This window comes from Macrosteles quadrilineatus, unplaced genomic scaffold (assembly GCF_028750875.1).
Source record: "Macrosteles quadrilineatus isolate MER2022 unplaced genomic scaffold, UCM_ALF_1.0 Scaffold_5__1_contigs__length_97177068, whole genome shotgun sequence".
NCBI lineage: Eukaryota > Metazoa > Arthropoda > Insecta > Hemiptera > Cicadellidae > Macrosteles > Macrosteles quadrilineatus.
Window position 1 is genome coordinate 70108919 of NW_026542598.1, and position 23974 is coordinate 70132892.

A 23974-nucleotide genomic window follows, 5' to 3' on the forward strand; every position below is an offset into this window, starting at 1 on the left:
TATCTAAAATAAGCACTGGATTGCTAAATTTATTTTGGACCTCAAATGGGGAATTTTGCTACATTTCGGCGTGTTTACCTAGACAACGTAAAGATAACTTTTTTAACGCGATAAAATACGAATGGTTAAATCACAGTAGGTCGAAAGAGTTTCACTCAAATACCCTTGTAGAGAGCGGTACAGTAGCAAAGAGGTTTATAGTGTTAGAAAAGAGGATGCATTAGGTTAGACAGTATGAAACATGTTTCAACTCGTGTCTCTTTTATTCCTCAAACATTGTAGTTTCCGATGATAAATGATCATCACAGGACTACTTGTCATGACATGTGTTTTTCCTTTACTGTCATACTCAGAGGATATCAATTGTAGTGAATATGGTTGTAAAACCCCTGATTTAAATGCAAGAATGGAAAATTGGATTAGAAAAACTAAATAAAAACTTGTATACAGTATTGTTTGTTATTACTGTGGTAATCATACATTTTTTATCATGTACAAGTTTCGAGTAAAAATAAAAAAATAAATACTTTTGTTTACTTAAATAATAAGACTATAGATAATTTTTCACCACACAATAATGTTTTTAGCTTTTTTATATATGTTAATTGGTGGCTAAAGGCTACGTTTTGCTGGCCATGCTAGCTGACATCGTCATTTGGGGACCGAGTAGGTTTTTACATTCCTAGGGCCGCTGCCCGCTTACTTTCTTATAACATGAATGCACATTAAATACACAATCAGTATACATAGAATTGCAATTGAATTTTTTTTACCGCTGCCTAGCAACTATTTATTATTATTTTTGCTGATTCCTCAAATTATTTATTCACATAACCTTAAAGTTGTAGTTGTGTTAACTTCGTCTCGAACTTAACTATCTCGAGTCGGCAAAACCTCATTTTCGGCCCTAGGTACGAAATATACTGTTACGTTTTGACATCTTGTATATTTCGCCATGTGTATAATCGTTTCATGTGCAAGAATTATTTTGATAAATTTGTACTAACATTTTGCCCGAATGAATACGAGATTGTATTTCCAGCAACAGTTATTTCAAGAAAGATTCGAAAACAAAGGACAGCCTTTGGTGACAAATGGTCAATTGTTTGGTTTGCTCGCTGACATTCAAGCGAAGTTCTCCACAAAACCGGTCAACCGTTGATTCTGACTCATGGAAATCAGCGACCATTCAACGGGTGTTTAACTTGTTGAATGACTGTTCGGGGGAAAGCAATTTCCGCGTCACCACAGCTGTAACAATGCGAGATTTGTCAAATAGACTTTCCGTTGATGTATTTTTTTTACTGTTTTACAACGTTTGATATGTAATTATATGTACAAATACGTAATTTGTAATTTCGTTTTAAATTAACTAACAGTTCTATTCTAGGAGTATTCTATGTTTCGAATGTATGTACCACCTATGAAGAAACTAATTTAAGAACCCTAAAAACTTTTGCTTACTTTCTTTGTTACTCGAAGATGGTAAAAAGTAAGTCGTGATATTGTAACCTAATTATTACAGCACTTTATTTTTCTCATGTCAATTCCAAATCTCTAACCAAGCTCAAACTGCAAACTAGGTGCCGGTACAGTATACGAATCTATATAAATAAAATTAGAGTTTTGTCTGTACATTGCTTAGAATAATGAACTTTTTGGTTATTTTTACATTTCATAGGTCAGAGAAACCGAATCAAACCTTATCTCAATTTCTGTCTGTCTGTCTGTCTGTCTGTCTATCTGTCATTCTCTTGGTAACGCTAAAATACGCACTTTATTACAACTACTCCTCAATAACTATAGCACTGTCCCGCCTGAAACTTATTTTCCAAATACTATACATATATGAGATGGTTTTAGACGTATTTCATCGAATATGAGACAGTTAGATATTTAACAGTAAACCCTTGAAAATCAAGTTTTTGTCGATTTTTGACGTGGAATTTCTGGAAGCCCATGTTAACCTTATGAGAAATGAAATTATTGAATCTTAACAGCTGTTTCAATTAAACAAGTTGGTTCTGTTCTGTGATGTTCAATAGCATTAAAGTTACAAGGATTACCAACAGGGTGCAGCACTAGCACTATTATTTCTTTTACATTTATGACAACAGCTAATTTGCAACCTGGAGGCGAGTGAGCGTAGCGAACGAGCTAACCTGAAGGCAAGTGAGCGTAGCGAACGAGCTAACCTGAAGGAAAGTGAGCGCAGCGAACGAGCTCCAACATACAGGTGAGTGAGCGTAGCGAACGAACTTCAACCAGGACGTGATTGAGCCATGCAAACGAGATCAGATAGTAAAAATAAAAGTAAGCCTACCGTTATAGGATCGACCGGCAGACACAGAGGTAATTTAACCTTTTATTGATTGTCATACCGATCCGGAACAACAAAAAACAACATAAAATGAAGCTATGTATAATAGTTTGGCCAGCATATCTTAAAATATGCAAACCAACTGCTGTTCGTTATATAAGAAGGTTTCAACTGAATATTATAAGATCCCCGTGCGTAGAACGGGTACACAGCTAGTTTAATATATAATCTCATTGATGCAAATGTTTAGTGATCAATAAATTTGTTTCTAATGTATATGTATGTAAGACAGTAGTGTTTGTAAATGAAATACTTAGTGCAACTCCTATTTTTTTTACCGAACCAAAAGACTCAGTGATTTTATAGCGTAGTTGAACTCGCTTACGTAAGAGTTGACTTCTTTCCGAGTGGTTCCCGGTGGATCAAGGATACTTTGAAAATACCTGGTGAAAATGGCGGGTACATGTGGTGAAAATACCTTCACCAGATGGGAAGGTAAGATCATCACTGTGTGTTCTGCCCAGAGGAAGATGGTGATTTTTTACACAACTCAAGTGCGGAAGTTTTGTTAAAGAAATACATCAGTTCGCTCTCAGCTTAGAAGCAAGAATGAGAAAGGAGCAGTCACTTCCTACGTTCATGTATGATTTCGAGCAAAATGAGGTTTTCCTAGACAACCTTCAGATTTCTCAAAGTTCAGTAAAAATACGAAGTCATTCGAAGTGGGTTCCAGCCGGGATCCCGGTGTTCCATAAGGGTTTAAGTGAGTGTGAGTCCTACACTGTTCCCACCTGGGTTCGTGCATTATGCATTTTATTTTCGCAATACACTGTTCAAAGAATAAGGCAAAACCCTTGTAAATCTCCGACTTGAACAGCAGATCTCGCTTCAATGAGATACTTATATTTAATTCAAGTGTGAAATCATCCTGTAGATTTTGCAAGCAAATGATTGATAAATTTTGGGGAGTCAAAATTACACTATTTATCATCCGAAACTTTTTTGTGTGATATTTAGTTTGACCTTGCTGTGCCCTTGATTTGACCTTGACATGACCTTGATGTTTCAGATACCGAGGTGGTTTTCCGAGATGTACACGGGGGCCTCAGTGTATTCAACGCTCACAACAACACAGTTCGTGTCCTCATGACCAATTCTACTTTTGTAAGTGTCAAACTTTCCTTACTAAATATATAGGTACAATTATTTCAGATTTTTAAACTTTTTTGTATGTTTAGCTTTCGGTGTAATGTAAGTAGTTTATAGACAACGCACTATAATGTATGGCTAAACTTTGGTGCCAGAAACTTTAGTATGGACTGTACTCTACTAAATGTAGTTTAGTTACCCATCGTCTGCAGTGTCACTGTTATAGAAGTTCAGCCAATTTGCTCAGTAGCACACGGGGAAATGTTCTGTCTACTCGGCTAAATTCATGCAAATGTAGATTATGAACCTAGCCAACACATTGCCGATGACTTTCCAAACTTTCCATGTTGAGAAAAGTGTAAATTTATCTTTCTACGTTTAGGTTTGGATAGCATTTTAATACAAATAAAATAACTAAAAGAGTCTATAGTACTAAATAAAGTTTTCTCCGAAAAAAAGGTTTTTTAATGCAGTCAGATATTTTTCCTAATAATTTGTATCTTGGAATCGAAAATTAAATTAAATTTTTTTAATCATAAATAATGCAATTATAGTAATTAATGTGAAACCATGTAATACGATACTAATTATGAAAATGTAAACTAACAGACTGCAAGATTTGGTTTTGGTATTGTTTATGACATAATAATTTAGTTAACTTCCTGGAAAAACTTCCATTGTCGTTTCAACACAGCTGAATCATATAAAAACCTAGGACTAATTCGTTTCATTCCATGTTCATCTGCGAGAAAGGAATTTTACTGTACATCGTTATATTATTGCATACCTTAAAACCAAATAAATCCATAGTTACTTTAGAATTTGTCTTTTTGAAAATCATACGGGTAGGTATGATTTCGGATTGACTCAGTTTGTTCTGATGAATATATATCTACGGCTAACCCGTTTAAGATACATTCGAAACAAAACAACTAGAAATATAATACTGTACCATATTTAACAGCTATGCAGCTGTGTTAAACAAATTTTTAATGTTAATTTAGAAAATCGCTGTGTATTGATTGCTGGATTTTCAAGTAACTGACATTTTTCGTAAACGAAGTTCAATCTTATCGATATATTTCTAGGTCATTTCCTTATCTTACTTTGGACAAACTATAAGCTCCACTTTGAACATTTCTCTTGTCGGTTGCTTGGGGGTGAAAGATAAGGAACAAATAATCAGCAAAAGAACTGCAGCCCCTGGCGCAACGTGGGATGAATTCATTTTCAGCCTCCGATAACATTTCCAGCAGTAGATTCAGATGAAAATGTTTCTTGTAGAATGTATGGTTCTTGTCCAAATATCGTTTAGAACTGTATTTTGTAAGTGATAACAATTTCGAAGTTGGAACGGTTATTCAATATACAATAAAAGATGGTAGGACAATTTTAATAAATTCCAATAATAGAAATATTATATTTATTAGAAAGCCAAAATAAGACGAAATATTGAAATAATAAAGAGTCGCAGAAACCATTACACTTTCCTGAAACCAACATACCGCTATGATAATTTATGATTTAAATAGATCGTTTTATGTAGGTTTACGTATACTCGTAGCCTACAAAACAATATCGAATTAATAACGGTTATGGTAAATATATTTGTGCTACATGCCTTGATTATTTTTCATGGGCAGTTCCACTGAAATGTAATTAATAAATGTATTTTACAGGGGTATGCTTAAATATAGCCTATTTTTAGCTCATCGATGAATAAATATAAAATTAGTTTTTTATTCCTCCGTATTGCAAACGACTAGTCAAAAAGTTATATTTACTTTAATATTAAATATGAAGTATCTTAAAACAAAATATTATTGCGGCCTACTCAATTGAATTTTGAAATAAGTAAAAAATGTCACACTTATAAATTGTTCCTGATGCGTAAAAATCTAGTACAATTTGATATTGGATGATTATGTTTATATCATAAAAGAGTAAGACTTGATGTTTTGACAAAATGTTGCGCTGAGTCTAAACATAAAACAAAACTACGGCTCCAAAAAATCACCAAATCTATATATTGATAATTTGAACTACTACTGTGTATTCGCCAAAGGACTGGGTTGAAACGGTTTTTGGATAAAGATAAAATGTTGAATTTAAAAAAGGCTGAAAAATTACGTAAAGGGGGTTGAAGTGGATTGGCAGAAATCGGCTCCATTAATAACACGATCGGATTGAGGTAGTTTACCCCCTTCTTTAGATTTAATCCATTATTTACCTTTTATATAGAAAATGCTCACCTCAAAAATATATTTGTGGATACACACGTTGGGTTAAAGATTGGAATTTCAAATATAATTTATTAGCCATATTTGGATGGAATATTAGTTTTAAGCCAATGATTTGCGTTTAATATATTACTACGATACATAATCATTGGAGTTTGTGAAAGCGCCATGTTTGGTCTTGTAAAAAATAAAATCCTAATAAGAGTAAAGTAGTAATAAGTTGTTGTAGACAACAATGGGGCAAAGCAATTCAGCTGACAATGAACAGGTATACCAACATACAGGTTGGTAAGCATATTTGTTACGTAGCATATTTGAGTAGATATGACATATTTCAGTTTTGTTTAAAATAACCCCTCATCCAAAAATATAATTCCAAAAAGTTTTCAATAGTTCAATTTGTACGTATTTTTATTTATTAATATATGTATTTATTTACTCTTACGGATTTAAATCACTTCAGTAATTACTGGAGATTTGTAAAAAAACTCTTGGTAATTGTGAAAGCAACAGGTAACAATATGACGTAATTACCGTTGTTGCTTGAACACTTGCATTGTACCTTGTTAACCCGGCTGTAACTACTGAGAGCTTTTGTACGTGAGCAGAAAATCGTTGCTCGACCTGAATCTACTTTGCGCTCCAGGACAAATTATATTTTAATTGATATAATTTGTTTAAATTCTTGTTTAAATTCTTATTTTATGAATTGGGTAGGTTGGTGTAGTTAGCACATTTTTGTATACCAACTTTAAATACAAGACTACCGTTAATAAGTCGTAGTTTTTCATATTTTTTTTTTTAACATTGCAAAAATTTTTTGGAGTTGGCTAGTTTCTTGTAGTGATGAATTGTTTAGAAATTAGTTCTATTTTGATTAAAAAATTGTTAGCGTTGATTATTACCAGCTTTATTGAATTAATATTACAGTGTTCGATAGAACAAATTGTCCATATAAAATGTAAATATTAGTTTATTTTAAAAAACATATCTAAACAGTTATTTAATTTTGACAATTTTTTTATTGCCTATCGTAAGTAAATTTATTTGTTTGTTCAATATATGCCTAATCCTTAAAGATTTGTACATCTTATGCAGCCCTACTCCTGCACAATAAATAATAATACCACAGGTTACAGCTAACATTTCATAAGGTTAAATCAGTTCAATTTTTATTTCTGTACTTCAAATGTTCAAACTACGTTCGTATATTCAAACTGTATTCGCATAAATAATGTATCCGTGAAATTAATATGTACCTAATCACTTTACAGCGATAGATTTGTACACATTATTTATCTTTGAGAAAAGATTTACATAAATCATTCTATCGCATAGCCCTCAGGACACTTTTAGGTGTTAGCTGTAAAATAGTGGAACTTGGCAGTTTGTGTGCTTCCATCTAAGAAATTTATTCATGTAAACTGTGAATTAAGAGCTTATTTATCTATTTTTGGATGATCATGGAATAATTGAATAATTTAGCATAAGTAAAATTAAATCACAGTTTTTATTTTTTTCTAATATCTATCAATAAAACGTACTATGTATAATGTTAAAAGATCGTTTATTGAGTAATTAGAGCTAACAAAAAACCAAGTTATTATAAATTGTTGCCTATAAATTTATAATTCATAGAGCCGATAGTACAACATATTATGTTTACACCATTGGGGCTATGCAATTGTATCTAAGAGTCTTATTACAAAAGCGGTTTATTACATTTATGAAAACTGTAATTTTATTTATATAGATATATTTTATAACAAAAATGTTTTTTGGGTAAAATTTTAGCAACGATATTTTAATACGAATTTCATACTAAATCGTGGACTAAAGCTGACAACTATATTACAATAAAGACTTTTCATGTAAATAGACGATATTTTTTGTTTTAACTTGAATAAATAAGCAAATTCTTGTAAAAGGTTGAACAAGAATTAGTTGAGTAAACCCTTATTCATACACCATAACATGTACATGTTTCGTTTTAGTTAATGCCCAGTTTACTCATGTTGTACCTATTTGTTACATAACTAAACGATAACAGTTTTTGAACACGTCAGCCATGACTGAAGAACAAGAAGGCACGGAACGTAACATCCAATTACACTTGTTAGTTCCTGTTTCCCGTCTTTACTTCCGTTGTTTATTAAGTTCTCTGAGGCATTTTATCAAACGACTTTCAATCGCAGTTGAAGTTTAAAAATTATTTTTCTTCAATTTCATAATCAAACACTCTTACAATTGTTTATCAAAACTCCAACTTTTTTCAGAAATGTTTTATCAAATAGATTACATATTTTAACGAAGCGAACGCAAATAGGACACGACTCATATAAAAATTACCTAAAATCTGCACATATTTAATATCTCAGTTTAAAGTAATTATTTTCGGTAGGTTTCAGGTTGTATCGATTTTAGTATACATCCATATTATGCACATTAAGATAACACCAGATTTACTGAATGAATAAATAGGTATAGCTTGAGCTTTACAAGTTAAATTATAAATTTGATCTTCCACAAACTTATAAAAAATACTAATATTTTGTCAAAAAATCTATTTACATGACCAATAACAATATAACTTTTATAAAGTTTTAAGCAAATGGAGAATTAAAAAAGTTAAATAAAAAAATTAAATTTAAATAATTGCTCAACTCTATACAATTTAGCAAACCTCGTTTAGCAATTGTTTAAATTTTGTAAATACAGTTGTGGATTATTTCAATTTGTAATGTATGAGAAATGGTTAGTGTTTGCATATTGTTATTTTCTGTGTGATATGTAATAGTTTGTTCTTTTAAAACCCCGTTTAAGTTTATCCGTATTCAAGGCAGGTTAATTTAGTTTGCTAAATTGGTACTGTATAAGTATACTCTTGAATTAGGTTCTAAGACAATTCATTAAAGAGGTCAATGTATTTCGGTCTGTTAAAGAAGTTTCTTCTTGAAATATTTAATCTGTGTCTTGACCTATATTTAAATTCAACTTTGTCGTTCTTGGCAGACTTCATTCAGTTTGAAAGTTTCTTCTTAAAATGTTTAATCCGTTTCATTATTTTATGTTGTAGTTGTTTCTTTGCTCTTAGACATTTTAAATCAAAAACATTTATTAAAGTTAAGCTCAGTTCTTAGAGCATAAGCTGTATTTGGTTACTCCAATTGGCCCACTGCCAAAAGAAATATATCAATGAAAAGTACCCTTAACACCTATAAAAAAAGTATTTATATGAATACATAACTTTTTCAATACGTTCTCTTTTTCAAACAAGATACATATGTTCTAATTACAATCAACCAGTATTGGGGACACGTGCTTTGAGATAGGAACCAACCTTGGCTTGTTTTAACCTAAATATGAGTGAAGTTTAGTTCACATTGAAGTAACATAAGCTCTAACTAGAGAAAGACTACTTATTTAGATCGATTTTAAGTCATGTGCCCCTAAAGCCTCAAAGGAATATAAAAGTAGGACTTCAAACGAAGTGTCTTAAACTTAACATTGTCAAAGAAGTGTCAGCCAGTGAACTCTTTTACTAGGGCATTTGAAGCTTCTTGTCATGCTTTTACTTAAGCTATTTCAGAGATTCAGTATACACGTTGTACTTATATGTAAAAATAGCTCAATTTTGTTGTACTTTGACGTCATAATATTCTTATTCAAGCAAATAAGCGTTTTTGTGGGCTTTGTGAAAAAGTTTGATTTATTCTTAGGGAATTAAAAAAAAAATTATATAGTGTTGATTTTTAAAACACTTTAGGTTAGGGCGTATGAAATAGTTTAAATAATTAATTAGTTCGTTTTATTCTGTTGTGTTATATTATTAAATAGCTGGGTGTCTGAGTGATTGCAGTACTGGACTAGTAATCAACACTTAACTTGTACGATCCTTGTGAAAGTCAAGAGTTTTTAAAGAGTAGTGTTCAGATTCAGCTGTTTTTGATCGTTGGGCATATAATAAATTCTCTTGTCTACCGAAAAACCTTAAATAGACAGTAGCTAAGCTACGCAAAGAATCTTACTCCATTGCCACCTAATCCCTCTCCCCACTCTTATTCAGCTCAAATATGGAACTGTCTTGTTTCTGTTCTTTAAAAGAATATACGTTCTATTACAAAAGTGAACACATCACACTGCAGGTTTTCACTTAAGACTTTGATCTAATATAAAAAAATAAATGAAAAAATTAAAAAATTATAAAAAATAAACTATCGCCATTTTTCTATACTTTAAGATTTATTTCAAAGCTAACTAAGTTAGCTAAGTTGTTGTGGAAACTGCTATGTTGAATATTGATACAAATGTAAGCTGAATTAATAGGAACTTTTTTAAAAACAAAAGTTTACAGAAAACCATTCACTACTGTTTCCTATTCATTTCTCATTTTTGTATGCTTCAAAGTTCGTTTAACCTCCACAAAAACACACAATATGAAAGAAATAAAGTGAACTGAATGTTTCAAACCATTACATTTCCATATATTGCCTGATATTCATTAGGATTAGTTGTCATTGTAGACTGCAATTATTTCGTAGTTAGACCGGCTCCATTTGTATTAAAAATACGTTTCACATTCTCAAATAGGTTTCTCTATCTACGAATTAAACCATGTTCATTTAAATACAAGGATTTATTTAAACGATCTCGTGTACTGCATGCTACGTATACTTAATGTTCAAGAACTTTTCTAAATATTAATGTTGCATATCAGTATTCAAATATATTTATTCAGCGTTGGTGATGTTTATTTTTTGTTGTAATTGTATATTATGCAAACCCTTCAAATTAAATATTGCCTCGTGAAGTGGAATACAAAGACTCTCCTGCATTTAAGTTTACAAATTTCAGATGAGCAGGTGAAAATCAACAGGAGTAATATATGCTGGCTATTTATCGCTCGAAATCCACAATCCAAACAAACGTAGAGGGTTAAGGTGCTTTCGTGATGTATTGCCTCGTCGGGGAATCGGTTGTCTGCAAACTTTCATGAATAACTTTCTATTTTAATCCTTAATACTATATCTCTATATAGACAACGATTAAAAAAACTATTTGCCTCGTACGACTGTAGTAGTAGTATTTAAATTCTACTTTGAAACTGAGCAATATTTTCACACATAGATCATTGTCCATCTCGAAGGCTCTCGCCACAAATAGAAACATCTGTAACTTGTTCTCTATGTCTATTGTTATCTACAGCTCTTGAAGTTCCATATGGAAACGTTCTACAGTACAAATTTTAAGTGCACAAAGATTCTTAGTTTATTATCATATTCATAATTAACATCCAATCATAAATTATACTGTATATTTAAAAACAAATATTTGTAAGTGTTACAGCCTTATATAAATGAAAATAACATTATTTTCACAGATAAAACAAACAACGTTAGAATATCAAGCTATCATGTTTACGCATTCTGGTTAAAATGACAAACCGCCATTTTGCCCCCAGCAACATAACAGATTTAGGCTTTACGTTTCGTGGAGGGTTGTTAATTATTTCGACGGAATTCAATTTGTATTGTCAGGAATTACTTGGGTGTATCTTAATTTGAAATCCATATTTGTCATGAGATAATATACCATAATTTTTTTTATGTTAAAATTGGATTGGAGGAGATAAGAGTGTGTTATCATTAAAAATTTCTTGATAACAATAAATTGTAGTTATGTCCAAATGCATACAACTTTTTGACGAACGTTTGGATTTGGTAGTATAAAAGTGTGATATACTAATACTGCTTTGTTTTCTTGTGGATTACCTTTTAGCAACTTAATAGCAAATTATAATATTTTTAATTTCATTATTTTTTAACTTAAATCTAATATATCGTCATAGCTAACTATTCTTCATAATGTTGACAAATATTTAAATTCTACAACCGAAATATTCGGTACCAAGGATTAGGATATAATTCACTGGCAAAATACATCGATTAATCTCCGTCTAGTGTAAGAATGGAGAAGATATTCAAAAGATAATCACTTGAAACAAAGGAATCTGATTGAGACAAATAATGGCGTCTTCGTGGGAGTTAAAAAGTCCCACTACGAACTTGTTTTGATCTAATTTTGTTAGTTGCCTTTAGAAAACTAACTGTCAATAGCATACAGCTATCAACCGGTTTTGTGACGTTAACTTTAAATTAATTGGTTGCTAATTTCCAATATTCTTAGAGAATGTTCAATGTGGTACATTGTAAGGCAAAATGCTACTTTGGTATTATACGAAGATCACCCCTATGTGCCTACAGCGCACTGAGGCGGAGCGGCAAAATACGAGTAGTATATTTCGTACCTCAGGCATATTAAGCCTTAGGCGGTTCGAGATCTCTTTTTAAGTTCGAGATGAAGTGCGCCCTAGGGCCGTAAAAACCTGCTCGGCCCCCAAATCACAATGATGTCTGTCATTTCGGCGATTTATTTATTTATTTATTTATTCATACCAACGGTCAAACCAATACATAAATATGACAAAGCATTATGACTTAATTTAAAAATAGACATTATACTATACTATAAAAATAGACAAGCCAACTTGAAGTAATCAATAAATAGATTAACAATAGACAACAAAAAGATTAAGATATAACAAGATGAAGGACATAAAAAGATATAAGAAAAGGATTTAAGACATAACAAGATATAAAATGTAACAAGATATAGATAACAAGATATAGATATAACGATGTGACAAGCAACAACAGTATAAATAGGAAATGAATATACAAAATATAATAAATAACAATATAAATAGATATGTAACAATAAAGCATAACACGGACAAAAAAAAAACAATATTATTCATTGTATGAGGAACGCATGCTGCTAACAAGTTTTTTCTTGAACGTTTCATTGTTCATGCTGAACAGATCCAATTGACCAGGTAGGTTGTTTGCCAGACGTTGCAGACGAGGAAGTGCACTGTGGTACATGTACTGTGTTGAGTACTGCCGCCTCGCAAACAGCTGGGTATGGCGAAGGCTACGTGAAGTGCGGAAGTCTAGTTCCAAGAGCAGGTCGGGAGCATCAATGGAGGATGTGACCAACTTCTTCAAGAACAAGACATCATTAACCTCACGTCTGGTAGAAAGAGGCAACAGGTTCAACTGGAGTTGCAGATCATGAACAGGAACAGCACGGTATTGCATCCCCAAACGTAGACCAACCAGGCGAACAAAACGGCTTTGAGTGTTTTCCAGCCTGGCAATCTGACCAGACTGGTACGGATTCCAAACTGTGGAAGAAAATTCAAGTATGGGTCTGACAAGGTGGATATAAAGAGTTACCAGTGCCGATACTGAAAATCTGTCATGACTGACCCTGGTGATGAAATTGAGTGCTGAGTTGGCCTTCTTGCAAATATAGTTAATGTGCTCTTGAGGATTGAGGTCAGGAGAGAGTATGATGCCTAAGTCTTTGACCTTTGAAGAACGTTGAAGCTGCTGATCTGCAAGTTTATACAGATGAATAATAGGATTATTAGATCTGGTGAAGGTTACCACCGAGCACTTTGAGACATTCAAAGACATTTCATTCATCTGGCACCATACTGACAGTAAATCAATACTATTCTGTAGAGCCTCGCAGTCACTCACATGAGAAATCAATAAAAAATAAAAATAAAAAAAATAAAAAATTGTTTGCGATTGACAGCAATAACTTTTCAGCATGCAATTAAAGTTTGAAAAACTGCTAAAAATCTTAGTGTGGTGATGTCGTTTGTAATTTCGATATGTCAAAAACGCTAGCGAAATGAAGGTGTTTCAATACATGTATATTCCTATATGATGTATATGTTTGTAGTGCATTACTTTTTTGATCCACTAAGATACAGCCATACTACTCACTTTAAACTAAATCTTCTGTAAGCTAGAAACTAAAATCTTTGTTATAAAATAATGAAACGTCATACATTATAAACGACTTTGAAAATCAACTCAAAAGAGTTGCAACAAAAGAGCTTTCCTTGTATAAACTCACCAGCCATGATCGTTGGTTGAGTGTATATGACACCCTTCACATGAAGTCCTTTACTTTCAACCTTTCCTTCGTTCATAAAAGGTCCTTTGGAAAAAATTCGAGCGAGTGTTCTATAATACTGCTTTTTTGTACAAAGTGAAGTTGAGCAATTTTGCAACCTTTGACATATATTTTCTTTATATATCAAATTCTTTTTAGACGTTTTTGTAAACAAAAAGCTAGGATACAATCCATTTAACCTAAGTATATTGAGCCTAAATTCCATAAAACATTTCTGACAACCATAAGTTCGATATGATTGTACTATTAACTTTCTTGACACTTGGTCCATAGATTTAAATGAATAACAAAATGAACCAATAAGGTTTATATTACCGTCTACGATCCACGGTAGTAGTAATTTTAATGATCCAGTGGCCAACCATCATGAAACAAAAATAACGTTTGCCACAACTACTACAGATTCTAATATAGCAATATCGTGTTGATGAAATGTCTTAGGAACGGGTAGATTAATTACTAATACCTCATATTGCTAGTCTTTGATCTCTGAAAATTTTATTTTTTTAAATCATTGTATTAGCCAGTTTTAACTGTTCGAACCCGAATTGGAACATAAAAATAAAAATCATTTGCCGAATGAATTATATAACATGACAATTTTATAAAAAAATGTATTCCAAAAAACTCAGTTTATTTATGGATATTTATAGTCAACTAGTTAGTAATTAAAATTCACAGATATTTCTTGTACTTTATTTATACCTTATGATATTTATGTAATTCGTTTATACCCAGAAAACCTAAATGCAAATATAACATTGCGTTTAAGACATCATCATTTACATAATTTAATGTTATTTTTGGAAGAGTTTCAGAAAATTTTGAAACGTTGTACAACTCGTCATCTATGCATATTGATTAATTATAAGGAATATTGCCAGGTCAAAAGCATACATACAATAGCTACAAAAATTTATTTTAAGTTACTGGTGGTTTATGAGTAACACTTTACTTAGTAAAGGTTTAATTACAATTAAATTAAGAAATAACCTACTAATTATACCCAAAGTATACACTTATCACTCGGATTTCTGTTAGATAACTTCAAAGGTACACTTGAGACAAAATAAAATGACCAGCCCCAGCACTGGGTACTCAAGAGGTACTTCCCGTTCTCAGACACTCTTCACATTTCTGAGGCCGTCTTTCTTTTTCCCGTCTTATTGTTCTTTTAACTGCGGCAGTGATCGAGTCGAAAAGAATGCGATAGATAATAAACGTTGACCCAAATCGTTATTTCATATTTCAATAAGTATACAAAACCACATACTTTGCTAAAGAAAGCCGTAGCATAACAAAGAATCCTTCCTTCTTTTAGGTGGTTATTATTGGCAGAGGTCCTGCAAAAACATTATATCTATTTTAAATATTTATTTTCCTGAATTTATCAACATCAGCAAGATAATGGCATGTCTCAAAGGTCTGATGTTTTTGTTTCTTTTTAGGTACAAGACCACTGGGTTCTCTAGTAAAGCAATGAGAGATAGTTCGCCTATCATAGAGGTCTTAATGGGCAATTTAAACTAATGTGTCCTTTAAGTTTTTGCAAAAATTAATAAAATATTCTACATACTTTATCAATTTAATGTGACGTTTTCTTTACAGAACGGATATAATATATCACAAAGCTAAAGTGAGTAATTGAATGATTGAGTTGTGGCAGATAAACTATAAATTGACCATTAATTAAACATATAACCACACAACCTGTTATATCACACAGTAACGTTACATATAGGCCTGTGTTAACTCACACTTTGAGTGCCATGTGACAATTTAAATCCCCCATCAGCCAATCACAAATCTCGTCAACGACCGTTATATTGGCAGGCCTGATGAGTTATTTTACTTCCGGTGCCCCGCTTTGACCTCCATACCTACAACACGTGGCATTGTATGGTATTTTGTATTGAGTAAGCTAGTAAATTCACACACAGTGTGATAATTGTTAAACCCTCTATATTCATTCAATGTAAAATTTAAAGATACTAGAAAGTATAAGATATAGAAAGTAAAAACCTTATGTGTTCAAACGTATTCAAACCTACAAAACAGTTGGTGAAAGTAAACATCTGCTTTTAAATTATATTTATTTCTAAACATTTTAGTTCCAAAAGTCTGACATTGGACCCCTTAAAACCCTCTGGGGCGGAGCCCTTTTGACGGATCTACACCAAACTTCACACAAACTATCCTTGAAGAATGCTTAATAATGCCTGAACATTTTATTTTCTATCGAGCGGTTTCGGAGTCCATAAGGTACATACATACATACATAGTTCCTCTTTTTTTAGATATAAATAGAAAGTGAAAAACCTTCTGATTCTAGGTCAGAAGATGGAAATATTTATCCTTGCACCACAGGCAAATCATACCTTCAAACTATCTGGTCTTACTTTAAAATTCTAAGTTCGAAAAAAAAATATTTGTGGAGAATTTACGTTGTTTTGTTTAAAAGGGTTTAGTCCAACCTACAAAAATAATAGTTATTGACTACATAATTTCTAAAAAAGGGGGAAATAGTATTTAATATAAAAAGACCAACATTTTAATACCCATTGGTTCCGGCAGGACACTAACCAACCGTGCATGTAGTGTATAGTATTTTGTAATTGTATACTCCGTGTAAATATACTCGTATATATCGTGTATCAAATTGTAGATCTGTAGATACGCCCTGACATATGACGTATATATCATTGTCTGTCACACGCAAACTACCTATATGGTTCATAATATAGCAAAGTGCGTACAATAGATATTCTTGGTTGCATAAAACTTCCGTTACAAATGTCCATAGTTATTCAATTTTATGTTGAAAACAAAATTTTGTGAAGCTTTGTTAAAATACAAAGTCGTTCACCATCCGTCAGTTTCTAAAGAGGCGTTAGTTATACTATTTATGTTGAAGCTATTAAAATTGTATGCTAACAATAAAAAAAAAACAATAAAATAATAACAACCTTTTGAGGCTTTCAATGCCGTTGCTAAATCATACAACACAGTTCCTATACAAACATCCTTTACATTACTCCAGGTTAAGTCTGACATAAGCTTAACATCAGTTTTTCCCTAATATCTTCAAATGTATTCAAAGCCACACACACACACACACTAATGGTGTCGTAGCCATTTTCTACTTTTTACATATAATTCAGTTAATTTGTGGTTTTACCAGGAAAGTTTTGGGGTAGTTTTGATTTTTTTCATTTCTTATGTATTTCGGGGTGCTGAATCCGAATCTGAGGTTTGCCAACAAAAATTCTTGACGCAACATTGACAAAAATGAGAAAAATATGGAAAAAATGATATTTTTTGTAATATTTGGCTTATTACTCTGAAACTATCAACTTTCCGTTATTAGACTATATTATAAAAATTAAAGTACACAAAATTTGCTACAACATTTACCCCTAATGTGGTAATCTCCGATGAACCGTTTAGGCTCCAGAGCTATTTGAAAATTGGAACATTTTGTGTTAGTTTTTAAATTTCTCCAATTATTCTGTCAATGGCATATATTAATTGTATATGCCCAGGCAAAGGTCTTATATAAATCCAAAGTCTTTAAATTGATTAATTTTGTGTTACTGGACCGTTGATTTTTTATTTAGTGTAGAGAAAAATTACACGAACTGTTGCCGTATAAATTATCCTCGCTCAGAGGGTTGTAATGAGGCAGGTTCTAGCAAACATTTCGATGCATTATTTGTGAGCATTCTAGCTATGGACATTTAAAAAAAGTTTAAAAGTAAAAAAACGAAATTAATACACAAAATTAATCAATTTTAACACTTTGGATTTATATAAGACCTTTGCCTGGGCATATACAATTAATATATGTCATTGACAGAATAATTGGAAAAATTTAAAAACTAACACAAAACGTTCCAATTTTCAAAAAAACTCTGGAGCCTAAACGGTTCATCGGTGATTACCACATTAGGGGTCAATCTTGTAGCAAATTTTGTGTACTTTAATTTTTATAATATAGTCTAATAACGGAAAGTTGATAGTTTCAGAGTTATAAGCCAAATATTACAAAAAATATCATTTTTTCCATATTTTTCTCATTTTTGTCAATGTTGCGTCAAGAATTTTTGTTGGCAAACCTCAGATTCGGATTCAGCACCCCAAAATACATAAGAAATGGAAAAAATCAAAACTACCCCAAAACTTTCTCGCTATGAGTAAATTTAAATACAAATTTACTGGATTAATAGTCTCACAGCTCACTTGATCGTTTTCTGCTTATTCATCATGATTTCTTTGTAGCCGTCTGTATACTAATAAATAATATAGTAATACAATTTTATGTTTTTACAATTTTTCTAAATATTATATTATCCCGAAAGACTAAAATCCGATTATCCAATAAACCTGATAATAATAAATCCACGTAAATATTCAATTAAGAACAAAGTAAATAAGTAAAAATTATCTCGTGGATTTAGAGAATCCCCACAAATCCCCTGAAAAAATTACAACTTCGTATCGTTTATATTACATAGGGAGTATCTATTAAGTATATGTGTTACAGGCAAAGTATATAATCAGGCATTCTATAGAATGACTAGGGATTTTATACCATGGCTAAAATGAACCAGACACAGTTTAAAATAGAGCTAAATAGGCTACACAATTGTTATACACAATGTCTAGCCATTCTATAGAATGCCGACATTATATACTTTGCCTGTTACATTTGCAATCCCTTAAGTGTATGCAGAGTAGTTTTCTATAACTGGAGCATATCGTTGCATCGTTTGCATCATAAAATATTATGTACTAACCACTCCTTAAACGAACATGGTGCACAGATTGAGTATGTTACTGTTTATTAGTATTTATCTGCCTATTTAAAAAATAGAAGTTTGGAATGCTTATTCATGATATTCAATAAGCATAACATGTCAATAAAAGTCATAAACATATAAATATTCTACTGTACTCCTTTTTAAGTATATACATCCAATAAGTTTTGTATTTGCATATACCAATTTCAAAACAAATAGATTATTTGTCTTTTAAATAAGATAATAGTTGTATTGCTGGATTAAATATAGAGGGAAACACTTCATTAAAGATAATCGTGAATAACAACATTTTCGCCATATATAGTGAATATATAGAGTGCTTTAAAACCGAATATATTGTGACTTTGTCTTAAGATAGTTATATTTTTTGAAATATCGCTTAAACCGAATATATTCAACGCCAAAGAGAATGAAAACTTACCTTTTCCTATTATGAGGTGAGCTTCTGAAAGATTGTCCGAATCAATTAGTATGACATCTGAGTAAAACCATGGTATTTGCCCATATCTTAAACCATACCATAGTCTTTATACACTTTAAAAGATGGATATTATGATATATGCATTTTCCGATAAGTCTACACTAACCTAATTGAAACTTATTTAAATTTTATATTAAATTTAAGACTCAGAACAGTAATATTTTTAGTAACCATTGCAAATAGTAAAACTGTATAACGAGATTACAGGCATATACTCATATTGCAGTGTGGATAGGATAAAGTCATCTTTATAGTCCTGAATATTCAAGAGGCAGGTGCAACATCATAACCAATCATAAATCTAGTTGACGTCCGCCATATTGACAGTTCTGATGAGTTATTATCCATCTGTCAATCACAAGCTGGTGAAAGCTATAACATTCATCTTTGGCTTTAATAGTAATAGTTTTTATTCCTAAATCGTAAAATGAAATTGTTTGTTTTGTTTCATTCAAGTTGTGTTCTTTTTTGTATCTACCATTTTGTACCTTTATATTACTAATGTATAATATTAAATTAAAATAGTTTATTTGAATTCGTCAACTACGCATGATAATCTTCCAATGTTTGAAATAGAATAAAATTTGAAACCCCTGGATTCGGCATTGTGAAAATTATTATTATTTTATTTTTTTGTTATATTTGTTGTTGTTTAGCTGTCGAGAACTAGGTACAAGTGAAGAGTCTCAGTTTATAATATTATATATTCGCTAAAAAGTGTTTGTAGATAATAAAGTGTTTACTGGCCTATTTGCTTCATAACCTATTTTCAACATATCGTAGGACTATTTCAGTTTAGAACAATGATAGGAGCCAAGAACATAGAAAATAATAGTCTGTTACATTTGCATATTATTTTATTACCTATCTTGGTTTGGTATAATTGAACATTAAATGAAACAAACTTTGCCTAGATATACTTAACATTCTAAGAGCAGCATCAAAGTCCATACAACAGTTTAGAAAGGACAATCTTCGTTCTGCAATACAAAATTAAATTAAAGCAAACTTAATTAACTTAATGTAAAATGGCTGATGAAGTTTCTCATATTTGACTGGACTTATGTTTAATATTTTTATAAATTTGAAAATCAGCTGCATTTTAATTGTATAATGTTGCAGTTAATTTTTGTTTACTTTTTGTAAGTTTTCTAGAATAAAAATAATGATTGAAATTGCTATATTTAAAAAATAATTGATTTTTTTCTGTAATTTAGTTCAAATGGTCTAATTTCCACAAAAGTTGAACCGTACAATGTTTAATTGTTTCTAAGTTTGATTTGTTTCAGGAATTAATCTCTTTACAGGAATTGAGAACAATTCTAATTTTATTATAACCAGAAGAATTGTAAAACTTAACTTAAATAAATTAATTAAGTACAAAAATTAAAGCCTGGACCAGATACAAAATGATAAATAATGTGAATACAATCGTGTAAAATGTTACATTAAGTATTTAGGAATTATGTACTAATTATAAATATACGTAGGAATATATGTAGGAATTATGTAATAATAACTTAATCTTTTTTGAGTCATTTTCAAAATTTAAGATGTGTATTTGACATATCAAATAGCTTACAATGGATATTTTCGGATAATTACAAGTTCAAGGTGGCCTCCTTTGTTTCTGCTCTATGTATGACAAAAAAAAACATGCCGACTTGGTTTGAACATCAATGCGTTCCAACCAACCAACAACAAAAATTACTATTGGCTATCATTGATCATATATTATGCAACCAAATGTTTCCTATAACGATATAATCAGTATAAGTGTTTTATTTAACGTTTAATTAAGCATTTTTCAACCCAATGAGTCATATTGGTCATATTTGTTTAATGCAAACCGTGTTTTAAAAATATCAATCAAATTAATTTCAATTGTTTTATATTTTATGCCATTTATCTTCCAAACACTACTTTACTCTTGAATATAGTCTTGAAAATCGTATTTTGTTATAAAGATGAAAGGTGTAAAACATTTTCCAGATTGTGTAGGTTGTATAATATAGATTGCATCACTGTTCTTAGAATTATTTCTATCTGTATATTTCCTTTACCAGCATATGTATTGTATTGCGGCAATAAATGGTAGGTAAATAGTTTTAAAGTAAAATGAAAATGTTCTTGTACTTAGCCTTACTGGTATTTTACATTCATCCGGCAAAGCATCAGCATTGCTGGTCCTAAAGTGCAAATCCCATGACAATAACATGCTTCTATGCAGGTCCCTTTTGCAATCTGGAAAACTGGGACACTTGGAACCTAGCAATATTAATGGCATACCTAAAGATACAGCATTGTCAAAGATTTATATGTCATATACATACAAACTCTCCTAGAATACCATTTAATATAGCCTAGCTCATTAAAATTCTTTTTGTAAACTTTTACGTCTTAATAATGTTTTTTGAAGTTTAGATCCAACCAGAGTTATAAATTGATTTATTGGCATAAATTAGGAAATTAATAGCTTTTTGAACGTTTGTCATTATTGAGTGGAATTAACCATAAACTAGAGGATACACCAACTGTTCTAATCATAGTCCAGGCAAGGATAGTGTCATAAGGCAATCAAAGTGTTGTAGAGGGAAATTTTTGGAACACAATTTTTGACTTCATAACTTTGTTTTTACTAGTTAGAAGGTTTTAGAATTAAAATTAGAGGGAACATATTAAATAGCCTATCCCCGCTCGTAACCTTTGAGCCAAGCGGGGGGCCATTCGAAAACTATGGGTCCTAGCAAAATAATAAACACACTTAGCTAAATGAAGCTTAAAAAACTAACAACTATTGTTTTTTTTAACATTTTAATCTTGTAGGTTTTTTTAATAATAATAACAGATTGATATATTTACAGATATTTACATAACTCATCTTTTGCTCACGTTTTTGTGAATAATAATTCAAGTATTTTCTGTCAAATTCTAAAGTAAAACTTTGACGGCCTCAAAAATATCAAATTAATAATAAATTGTAATTCTACTAGCGTCGGCTGCTAGACTTTTTTTAAAATTTAAACTTAATTTCTAAAAAACTTAAACCCTAAATTAAAATTATGGCTTTGACATTCCCTAGTTCTCAAAATTATCTTTCTTTCAACAGAAAAATCATGAAAATCGGTCAAGTGGTTGATTCAGAATCGTGAAATAAAAAAACCCTGTTTCGTTTTAATATTATAGATTCTGTGTTAATAGCTCAATCTAAAGTTTTCGGACAGAAGTTGATTATTGTATTTATCACTTTTTCCATGCAACTTAATGACAGAACTGCGGTAATAAAGTGTATTTGGGGCCTAAATAGCACGGCTCGTTGAAAATTGTGTTTGAATACTTGTAGGGCCCACTGGCCAGTTTTTGTTAGACGTTTCTTAGAACGGGAAAATAAGTTTTTGAAACTATTTTTGATCGATATATGAGTTTCCATAAGGCTCTGAAAACGTTTTATAACATCCACTAAATTGAAACGATATATTTTATTGACATAAATAAAAATAAGTTAATTTAAAACATTACACAGACTGGTACCATTGAGTCGATTTATCGTTCTTGTGGGTTAAAAAGGACCTTAATTCTTGTCAACGGTTACCTCTTCGTTCTCCCTAATATCTGCTCCATTGGTCCTATTTTGGAAAGAAGTCAGAATATTATGTTCAATCAAACAGTGAGGGAAATACAAGATGTTCGATGGTCGTAATCAATTTTTAATAATTACAGAACCAGTGGCATCGTGGGAGAACTCTTTCGAGGCCCCATACCACCTCAGTGCAGGTTTCATCCAGCATTGCCTTTTATAGTTAAGAGGTGGTGGAGTAAGGGTCTGAAATTTTGGCTTTTTGAACCTGCGAAGTTCGGATGATGTGTCACCCACCCCCGGGACTTTTATTTAAATTCCTAGTCCAAACAAAGTTATGAAATCAAAAGTTGTGTTTCAAACATTTCCCTATACCTTTTCGTTGCCTTGAATTTAAGTCCATAAACAAAATATAAAAACAACACTTACTTGTTTGGTAAAATAAGTTAATAACAGGTTAATTTGGGTTCAATAGTATGTGATATTTTGCTTTTGGGGTTCAGACTTAAATTTTAATGAGAATTGACCAGACTCGCAGACCTGTTTGGTTACGCATGGACAAATTCAACGTATACCTTTCTTTCTCGACACCAACTTGTTAAACTTTTCCAGTCCTTGGCTTTGTAGTGTGGCTCAAGAAATAGTGACACTACTGTTAACTACCGTCTCACAGTTTATATTATTCTAGTCAAAGATACATACAGCAACCATAAGTTTGAGAGCTTTAACTTGAGTATGTGTTCTTTCATTCTAAAAGTAAGACAAAACCCGTCTAGGTCAAAATAGGCCAGATAATTCACCATAATTTTGCCATAGAGCCCACTGTGAGTTGCTATGTATGTTAAATGTGGATTTCTTGACTAATTATAACCATATTAATAAATACTTTATATGTTTACAAGTGTATAAGACAATTTCTATCAAACTACCTGTGACAACATGACATTGTAGGTCATCCATTATCAATGACATGCCATCTGCCATAATGGCCTTGTCCTCCCACGTATGGTCTATACTTTTTCAATCGGATGTTTTTGTAGTTTACCTTTTATATAGCCAAACAAAATCTATAACCTTTATTCGTCATGATTGTAGATAAGTTAGCGTGTTTATGTGTATTTGTTCTCCAAATAATATATTAATAAACTAGTACATAATTTATAAATAGATGTATACACGTTTATTGTAAATTCACTTGTATATAAATACGGTTGCATCCGGAACAGAAAAATGTATCCGCTACAAAATTAGGTTATAAACAATGTACAATACAATGGATATACGATCAAAATTTCTGTATAGTAACTATGTTCATTTATTTTTACGGTGTCTACT

General features: G+C 31.4%; 1 protein-coding gene across 7 annotated transcripts in view; it reads left to right on the forward strand.

The window, feature by feature from the left end:
• Nucleotides 1–23974, forward strand: part of LOC128994109 (inactive dipeptidyl peptidase 10-like) — a 416624-nt gene that overhangs the window by 344439 nt on the left and 48211 nt on the right. For all 7 annotated transcript variants that reach the window (XM_054418388.1, XM_054418389.1, XM_054418387.1 and 4 more), the window contains one exon: nt 3390–3484. In XM_054418388.1, coding sequence (XP_054274363.1) covers nt 3390–3484 — 95 coding nt within the window. The remainder of the gene's footprint in view (nt 1–3389; nt 3485–23974) is intronic.